General features: G+C 37.7%; 1 protein-coding gene across 1 annotated transcript in view; it reads left to right on the plus strand.

Annotated features, from left to right (window-relative positions):
• Vps8 (VPS8, CORVET complex subunit) overlaps positions 1 to 10,264 on the plus strand; it is a 241,770-nt gene that overhangs the window by 11,431 nt on the left and 220,075 nt on the right. The window contains 2 exon segments of the mRNA XM_023700650.1: positions 3,759 to 4,002; positions 5,057 to 5,125. Coding sequence (XP_023556418.1) covers positions 3,847 to 4,002; positions 5,057 to 5,125 — 225 coding nt within the window. The 5' untranslated portion in view covers positions 3,759 to 3,846.

A 10,264-nucleotide genomic window follows, 5' to 3' on the forward strand; every position in this document is an offset into this window, starting at 1 on the left:
TGTGGTGCTGGGGGATTGAACCGTGGTCCCTGTGCTTTGCTAAGCTTGTTCTAAGTAGGTGCTTTAGACCACTGAGCCATCTCACCAGCCCAATTTGTACTCTTTTTAAAGAATATAAATAAATGAAAATAATTTTTCATAAGCCAGTTCAGTCTTTTGTGAAGAAAGGAGCATAAATGCTCTTACTTCTACTGCATTTGGCTCATTGCAAGGGAGCAGTGCATTTAGTACCTGCTGTTGGAAAGATACTTTTTAAAAAAAAATGTATTTATTATAGGGTCTACCAGGTCTCACTATATAAATTGGACTCATAGTGATCCTTCCTGTTTTTCAGCCTCTCCAGTGCTGGGATTACAGGAATATGCCAGCCACCATCCCCAGTCTCATTCATGGTCTCAGCATGCCCCGGGGGTGGGGCTGGAGCAGGGCAGGTGGGGGATCAAGCCCCCAACCCCTGCATCTGCCTAAGCAGGGAAAGATACTTTCAAATGTTGCCAGGTGTAGTGTGTTCTCCGTAATGTCTTATAGGAACATATTTGGTAGTATGCATTTTATATGACAGAAAATTAGGGTCTGTTTCCTGTACTATGTGAAAAAAGAAGTCTGCATTGGTAATGTACCAAGTGTAACAGAAGTGTGAGTTTCCATGTCTTATACATAGTAGCTGTTCATTTCTTGTGATAGAAATGAAACATTGAAGGAAGTAAGATTAATTACAGGTACTGACAAATGAGTTTCTATGTATTAAATTGTTAGTTTCAGGCATATTGCTTAGAACATCTAATCTTAGTTTGCTTTTAAAAAGTTAAGTAGGTCCTAGGCCAGGCCCGCCTGGCCTTCAGTGAATGCCGCCAGCCACAGCTGTCTTCTGTGCTGATGGTCCAGCCCTGTTTAATGGCCTGTAATATTTGTGACTAACTTTGTTGACTACAATACCAGCAGTCTGAAAGTCTGAGGCCAGGGCATCCAAAGCTCAAGCCCGGCCTGGGCAACATAGAGATTTAACAAGACCCTCATCAAGATTTTAAAAAATTTGAAGTTTGAAATGTATGCAGCTCATGCACAGGCCCTGGGTTGAATTTCCAGGCCGACCAATAAATAAATAGGCAAACAGAAAAAAAAAAAAAAAAGTTAAGTAAATCCAATGGTTCAGCTTTTTCTTTTCTTTTTTTTTGTGGAGCCAGGGATTGAACTCAGGCCTTTGCACTTGCCAGGAAAGTGCTTACTCAACTGAGCTATCTCCCTGGCCCCTCTTCTTCTCTTTTTTTTTGTGACAGGGTTTTGCTATGTAGTTAAGGCTGGCCTTAAATTCATTTATGCTAGCTTTCCTCCTGCTTCAGCCTCCCAAGTGCTGGGATCACAGGCCTGTGCCACCACACCCCTTTGTTTTCTTCTTTCAAGTCTCTAAGGAATAGTAGTTAGAAGAGTTCTCTGTGGGGCTTAGGGTTCATGGTAGTAGTGGTGTTTGTACCCCTGAGGGCACTGTGTGGTTTGAAAACCATTCACACCGAGTATTGTGTTGTGTGGTACAGTAGTACTTACTTAAGACCCCTGGTTGATGTCTGAAACTGCCAGTAGTACCAAGCCCTGTACAGCTATCAGTCCAAAGTGTGATTGGTTTCAGGATCCTCTGATAGTACCAAATTCTGCAGACATTTAAATCCTTTATACAAAATAGCTTAATCTTTGCATACATCCTTTCTCACATTCTCTTGTGTATGTTTAAATCATCTCCAGATTACTTGTAATGGCTAACAAAATGTAAATGCTTTGTAAATAGTTATGGTGTGTTGTTTAGGGAATAAGGGCAAAATGACAGTCTATATATGTTCAGTGCAGTATTTTCTGCCTGTGGTTGGTTGATTTGATGGATGTGGGACCCCTGGATATGGAGGGCCAACTCTATACAATGTTTTTAAATATATATTAATGATAAAGTTTAATTTATACTTTAGACATGGCAAGAGGTTGACGGCAACAATGATAAAGTAGGACAATTAGAAAAATATACTATAATAAAAGTGATGTGTGATCTTTCTTAAAATATCTTTCTGTATTGTATGTAGCTCTTATAATGATGTGATTGGATATGTTGCCTACATGGTACATGGTGTGGTGAAATGAGGTGACTGATTTATCACACTTTTGTCATTTGAGATTTAACAGTAAAACACAACTTTCTTTTTCATTTTTTACCATTTCACAGGTAAAAGATTCATTCTTACCATAGATCTTAATAACTTTGGCATATGATTTGTTTTTCCTTATTAAGTGAAGAACTTGTATCTTTTCACTTAAAGGAAGTGCTTTATGGCTTCTTTTTCACATTTCCAAATTTCTAGGACCACTACTGTAGTATTTTGGGAGCAACTATTCAGTGAAATATGGGTTACTTAAATTGAAGCAGTGCAATACCATGGTAGTCAATCAGATCACCAGCACATGAGTCGGTGACTAGTGGGTAGGTAGCATGTCCAATATGGATACACTGGACAGGGGTGATTCACCTTCCCAGTGGGATGGGGGCATGATACCAGATGTCAGCACACTACCCAGAACAAAGCACTGGCTAATATGAATTCTTTATTTCTGGAATCTTTCATTTTATGTTTTCAGATCATGATTGACCTCTGGTAACTGAAATCATGGAAAGAGAATACTATATTACAGAAAACACCTAGGTCTAGGAACAATATGACTTTATTTTTATTATCAGTGTCCCTATGACATTGTTTTTATTTTCATATTCTAAATGCAAAGCTAAGTGGGTTTTTAAAAAATTGGCAATGTGTAGCCTTATTGAAACATTATTCTAAAATATTAAAAAATTTGTTAAATGTATAAGAATTTTAAAAATGTGTATTTTTATAAATTGTACAAGTGTATAAGATTATTTGTTTTTTTGAAAAACTTTAAAAGCTCTTTAAAGCTATAAAACATATAAAATACAGTTTCTAGTTTTTTATTTTAGGGAAGGGTCTACAGGGTGTTCAGGGTCTCACTACTAGATTGGACTCACAGTGATCTGTCTGTTTACAGCCTCTCAAGTGCTGGGATTACAGGCACATGCCACCATGCCCAGTCTCAGTTGCTGTCTCAGCATGCCCCAGGGGTGGGGATGGCACGGTATGCCCGGGGGGGTCGAACCCCTAGCCCCTGTGCCTGCTTGCAGATGTTTTAATCCGCTGAGCTATGTGGCCGACAAGTTTCTAGATTTTTCAGTATTTCATTTTTCTCTGAAAATGTCTATTTCTTTGTGACTAGTTTTCTTCCAGAAACCACAGATAGTTATTTTATCTTCAGTTCATTGTCTCTTCTTTCAATAGATCTGAATCCTTAGGTTAACTGATTCCTATTGTTGGTGTCTAAACTAAACTCCTGAAGTTATTTGTGGCCCCAAGTGAGTGCCAGCAATGAAGCTATTATATATACTTATCTCCAGGGGACTGGAGAGCTACTCTGAGGTTTGGGAAGGTAGGGAAGGAGTTATTTGCTTCATTGCAGCTTTTGGCACCAATTTACCCTCATGTTGGTAAGTACATAAATCTAGCTGGAATCAGGTCTAATGGCCAAGCCTGCCTTTCATGACTATAAAGGTAACAAGTTCAACAACAACCTGTACCACAGTATTGATTTCTCTTTGTCTATAATCAGATAAGCAAATAAGTTTTTCTGACCATCTAAGTTTTGGAATATCCAGTGGACTAAAGGAAATGTAAATGATTTTTTCTTTTTCTTTCTATTTTTTGTTTTTAAAGAGATCTTCAGATCATTATGATCTAAAGCCAAAAACAAAACAATCAAACACATGCTTGGAGTGATTGAATACAGCTATTAAAAGCAAATATGGAAAATGAGCCAGACCATGACAATGTGGAACAAGATCTCTCTGTCAAGACTACTACTGAAGAAGAACTGAATAAGTCTTTCAATCTAGAAGCTTCACTTTCAAAATTCTCTTACATAGATCTGGACAAAGAACTGGAACTGAGAAATGATTTGGTAACACTTCAGCTTTTATCAAATGATTATTTTTAACTGGAGTTTTGATTGTAGTGTGTTTTATGATCCAAACACTGTCAGCCTATTATTTTTGTATGGGTTAGTATGCATCTGTGTACAGTTTTATGAGATACTGTCCCTCTTCATTTGTGTAGTTTATTACAGTTTATAGGATACTTTGATTCATGTTGTCAGTTGAGCTTCACAGTACTTAGAGTTCTGTGATAATCCATTTTATAGTGGAAGATACTGTGTACAGCTGTGTTAAATGACTACTCAAAGTCAGAGAGCTAGTGGTCGATTTAGAATTCTTACCTTGTATAGCAACTTTTCTCTAATGATTAAATACTATGTTAATGGATTTCTGTGATGATATTAACAAGTTATTTGACTTAATTAGGTTACTATAACTTATGAAATAACTTAAGAAATATGATATCAGGCTTTAGCATATCACTTATGACAGCTCAAAATTTAGGAGATTAGGGGTTGTCATAAGATACAATTTTTTGTCATGTTGAAGAAAGCTGATGCAGAAGACCTTGAACAGAAGTTGTCCGAATGAGGCTGGGGAGATGGCTCAGTAGAATAAGCACTTGCCTGGCAAGCACAAGGGCCTGAGTTCAATCCTTGGTTCCAAAAAAAAAAAAAGTTGTCTGAAAAGGATCGTTTGATAATGCAGTCCAGTGCACCCGTGTGCACTGAGTGTCATTGTTTGTATGGATAAGAAAGGTAACAATCCTATAATCTTTTTTTTTTGTGTGGCTGGCTCAGCCTACCCTGGGGGCGGCACTGCATGTGGTGCCAGAAATCTAACTGTGTTCCCTGTGCATTTGTCTGAGCTTGCCTAAGCAGGCATCTTAGCTTACTGAGCTGTCTCACTAGCCCTTCTTATAATCTTTGGATCTGACTCTTATCATTGTGGGTTACTGAATTGACTGCTAGATCAATTTTGTATTAAGACTATCTTATGTTGATAGTTGGTTAAAATACCCTCACAATTTTAAGAGGAAAACCATTGTATTACGGGGATTAATTTTTTGTCTTTATTTAGATTGATGACAAGGAGTTTGATATCCCTCAAGTTGATACTCCTCCAACACTGGAAAGCATATTAAATGAAGTAAGTAAATGATCATTATCATGTTGTGGCATTGATTTTTGGTACTTTTGGGTTATAGTATAAATAACTACATGTATGGTATCCAGTATGGAAACCACTAATGACGTGTATTTAAAGCTTAAATTATTTATAATTAAATAATTCTATATGTTAGGACATAAGTCACATCACAGATACTCAATAGCCTCATGTAGGTGATGTGTGCTATCGTGAGCAGCATAGATATTAGAATAGTTCCATCACTGCAGAAAGTTTTGTTGGCCAGCATTGGTCTAGATTGTTCGTTGTTACAGTCTCTGGCCAGCTAAATGCCTAATCCTTGGTAGACTTAAAAAATTCGGGCTGGAAGGTATAGCTTAGAGAGTGCATGCTGAGCATGCAGGAAACCTTGGATTCAATCCATTGGATTCAATAAATATGTTTTATTAAGTGAATTGAAATATTACATTCATATCACTTCTGAGATTTGTATTAGGTGTTGATAATGATTCATTATCTCTACCAGTCATGTTCAGACAGCTCATCCTTTGATACTAAAGAGCATCTTGCAACCTCATAGTGACATTCTTCATTTTTCTACATGAAGGAAACCAAACCTCCACTATTTGACTTATGAATGCCATTTCTAGTAAAGAGTTTTTCAGCTTTGAAATGGTGTTACTCTTTTGTGAGTTGGTAGATGAAAAGGAACTCTGGGGGAGTATGTGGCTGAAGTATGCCAGTTTCTGGGTACTGCTGACAGCTCTTCTCTTCAGTCTTTTTCACCTTTTGAAAACTTGCTTAAGACTTTTTTTAGAGACTTCAGCTTCTAATTTGAGAAAGATTTTTTTATGTATAAATCTATTTCAGATCAAAATAGTTATTTTGTTTCCCAAAAGAAAAGGCTGCAAAGGTTCCGCCAGTAGAGATGGCCACTGCTGCTGTAACTCTTGAGTTGGACTTCTGTTCCTTACCTGTATTTTTGGGGTTGTAGGCAGTGCCTCCTAAGATGCAAACTAGTTTCTTTATGAATTGTGTCGTTTTTCTTCTGTGGCTTTGATTTCTGGTTTTCTTGTTATCAGTTTGATGTTGCTGTCACTTTGAATGTACAGTATTTTCAGAAATTTTCTGTGTGATCTATGTTAAGGCTTAAGCATTTTTAGTGTTGAGAGGTGGTATTGGGCCCTCTATAAAGTATTGCATTACAGGGAAATGGCCTTTATTATTTTTTAATGTAGATAAAAGCTTTCATTTAGAAGTGAAGAGATTAATTTTAGTCAGTTTTATTAACATGGTCATAATCACATTCTCATTTCAATTATCTTACTAAGCATGAAATAAAAACAATCCCAGAGGACTGTGTATGAAACCATATTTGTACATTTTTATGTAATGTGGATACAGAAAATAATGCTCATATGAATGGGACTGTGGTTGTAATGAAGACAGACTGTCTTTGCATAAGCTTTCTTATCTCTGATACCAGTTAGTCTTGTCATTATTGGTTTACCAAGAAAATAATGCTGTTATCATTCTCCATGTATTGGGTGCTTTGTATATTTGGGTTATGGTGTTAGATGCTGGCATTATAAAAATTATATGACTAAGTGTTTGAGAGGGAAATGTGACTGGAAGTTGGCCAGTCTTCCTACCTCCAGGGAACTAGGCAGGCAGATAGGTGAAAGACAAATAATTTCAGTTGTAGAGCATTAATGAAGACTGTAAGGAGGGAGGAATATTAAAATGATTTTTTTAAGTGAAGCTCAGAAGTGTAAATAAGCCCTTGCTCCAGGCTATGTGGGTGCATGTATTCTATAATGTTCATTAATATCAACCTGAAGGAAGGCTGTGAAGAAATGGGTGATCAAGACATTTAAAAGAAAATAGAAAGCTAGAAATTACTGGGACATCTGAGATCCTAGAACTTAGGGCATGGAATAAAATTACTAGGCCTTGTTGTTCTTTGAAATGGTGCTGCCTTTGAAGTTTTTAATTTTGAAATTTCATTCTCTAACCATAGCACCTCCCTTCCTTTACTTCAGTAAAGTTATTCTTTGTCCTCATCAAGACCAAATCTTTCAATCCTTCTAGTCTCTGAGCCTCTGCATAGCTGCAGTTTACTTCAATCTCACTGTTGGATTCTTCAGCAAGAAATGTCTTTTAAACTCTTCTGTTGAAGTACAGCATGCACACAGAAAATGCACAGGCCATGAGAGTACAGCACAGTGAATCTTCACAGTATGGACAACCTGTATAACCAGAATCCAGAAGAAGGAGCTAAATCTTCCTGGCAGCCCAGAAGCAACTCTTGTGTCCTTTTAGCACCCAACCTCTGAATAGTCACTATTCTACATCCTGCTGGCTCTGATTCATTTGTCTGCTTGAATTTTATATACATGGAATAGTGCACTTTTGTCAGTGTACATGAGATAGGTACTCTTCTGTATTTGACTTACTGTCCTCATCTTTGTTTTTAGGCCTATTCATATTTTTGCTAATTAATTTATGTTGCTATAAAATATACATACATGTACACACACATACTTAATTATTTATTCATTCAGTTGTTGATAGACATTTGTGAAGTTTCCAATTTCTGGCTGTTGTGAAGAGTGCTACTGAGAATATTCTTTTTTTTTTTTGGCGGAACCGGGGATTGAACTCAGGCCCTTGTGCTTGCCAGGGAAGCACTTATTCCACTGAGCCATCTCCCTGGCCCCCTGCTGAGAATATTCTTATTCATACCTTTTTGTATTCACATCTTGTATTTACACATGCGCACATGCTTGTGGGGGGGGCATATATTTGAGAGTAGAATTGCGGTCAAGTCATCAGGTGTGGTGAATACTGCTATGGTTTTTCAAAGTGGTTGTTACTGACATATACTCCCATGAGCAATACATGAGTGCTCTGGTTACTTGTACACTTGTTAACTTTTGAATTTTTCTGTCTTTTTTCACTTTAGTCTTTCATGGTTATAGATATATAGTAGTATTACACCCTGGTTTTAATTTGAATTTTCCTGAAGACTGGTGAAGTTGGGCACCTTAATGTATGTCTTGGCTATTAGAATATCTGCTTTATGAATTGCCTTTCCATATCTTTAGCTTCTGCTTTTATTTTATTTATTTATTTGGTACAAGCTCTCTCTACACAGCTTGGATTTGTAGTGATCCTCCTGTCTCAGTCTCCCTGGCACTGGGATTACAAGTGTGCACCACCATGCCAAGTTTTGGTGGCTGGCACAGTGCACCCGGGTTTCTGGGGCTGGCATGGCATGTGGTACAGGGATCAAACCCAGGTCCTTGCACTTGCTAGGCAGGTGCTTAGACTGCCAAGCTATCTCCCCAGCCTTTCTGTTTTATTTTTAAGAAGATGATTTATAAGAGTTCTTTTATATAAAGGTACAAGCTCTTTCTTTATTAGGTGTATTTATTGTACTGTCTTTTGTTTCGTAAGATATCTTTTATTCTACTAATAGTTTCTTTTGGCAAAAGAAGTTCCTAATATAGTTTAGCTTATTAAATTTTTCTGTTTTTTTTTTTTTGTGTGTGTGTATATCTTAAAATTTTGCTAGTTCTGTGGCCGGCGATATATCTCAGTGGCATAAGAGCCTGCCAGGAAATTGCAAGGTCCTGAGTTTGATTCTCAGTCATGCCCCCCTAAAAAAAAAAAAAAATTTTTTTTTTTGCTAGTTCCAAGGTCATGATGATATTATCAATTTTGTTCTAAAAATTTTGTTTTACCCTTCACATTTAAATCTATAATTGTTTGAAAGGTGTGTGTGTGTGTGTGTGTGCATGTGCTAGATACCATTTACTGAAAGGAGTATTGTCTGTGGTGTCACTTTTGTTGTATATCTCATTGCCTTGCTTATACTTGGTCTTTGTATTTCCACATAAATTTTAGAACTAGGTATTGGTTTACACACGTAGACATACAAATCAACTGAAATTTGATAGGGGTCTCACATATCAGTTTGGGGGAAATTGGTACCTCTGTTGTGTGGCAGTAGTTTTTTTTTTTTTTTTTTTTTTGCAAAACTGGGGATTGAACTCAGGCTCTTGTGCTTGCCAGGAAAGCTCTTATTCTACTGAGCCATCTCCCTGGCCCCAAAACTGGTCCTCCATCCCCCCGACCCCTGGTACCGGGGATCAAACTCAGGACCTTGCACTTGCCAGGCAGGCACTTATGCCGCTGAGCTATCTCCCCAGCCCCTGTATGGCAGTAGTTTTAATTTTTTTTTTTTTTTTTTTTGTATTTTAGGACAGGGTCTACAGGGTCTCACTACATAGAATGGACTCATAGTGATCCTCCTGTTTTCAGCTTTCCAAGAGCTGGGATTATAGGTGTGCCCCCATGCCCAGTCTCAATTGCCCTCTCAGTGTGCCCTGTGGGTGGGGCTGGCACAACATGCTGGGGAACAGAACCCCAGCTGCTGTGTCTGCCTTAGCAGGTGCTTAAATCGCTGAGCTATTTGGCCAGCCCTTTAAATTTAGTCTTGACATCCTTAATTCTTTGTTTTCCAGTTTTTCTTTCACTTATCCTGTAAGCCTGGCTTAATTTAGCTGATCTGTTTTCTTTAATTATGTCCCCAGGCTGCTTAAAAAAATCAAATAAGTTTTTGATCATCTCTCTTACTTAAGACCTTGTTGCTGCAGTTCTTATTTCTGAATTACTTCCTTTCCCTTTCCTATGGCAATTCATCCAATCTTTGACAGCTCTCAAGCAACAGTATTTCCTTTCCAGTGCTAACACTGCTTTTAGTAGACTTGTTGTATGTGTAGATATCTGAAAAGCAGTTGCTAAAGGTACAGGTTTCAGAGTCATTCATATGACATGGTACTGCAAGCTGTAGATGTGGATGAGTTTGATCGTATAGCTAAGGTGTGCTGGGGAAAGCGGCTCTAAAGTTTGGCTGAGTAGAAGCTAGAGAACATGATCACAAGGGTCATATAAATTGGAGAAGAACCAGGAAAGCGAAATCTTAGGGGAGATCAAGATCAGTTAGATAAAGAAGAGAGAAAGTTTCTTTTTTTTTTTTTTTTTTTTTTTTTTTTTTTTTGGATTGAACTCAGGCCCTTGCGGTTGCCAGGGAAGTGGTCATTCCACTGAGCCATCTCCCTGGCCGCAAAGAGAGAAAGTTTCAAGAAGTAGGAT

This window comes from Octodon degus, unplaced genomic scaffold (genome assembly GCF_000260255.1).
Source record: "Octodon degus isolate 3935 unplaced genomic scaffold, OctDeg1.0 scaffold00126, whole genome shotgun sequence".
Taxonomy (NCBI): domain Eukaryota; kingdom Metazoa; phylum Chordata; class Mammalia; order Rodentia; family Octodontidae; genus Octodon; species Octodon degus.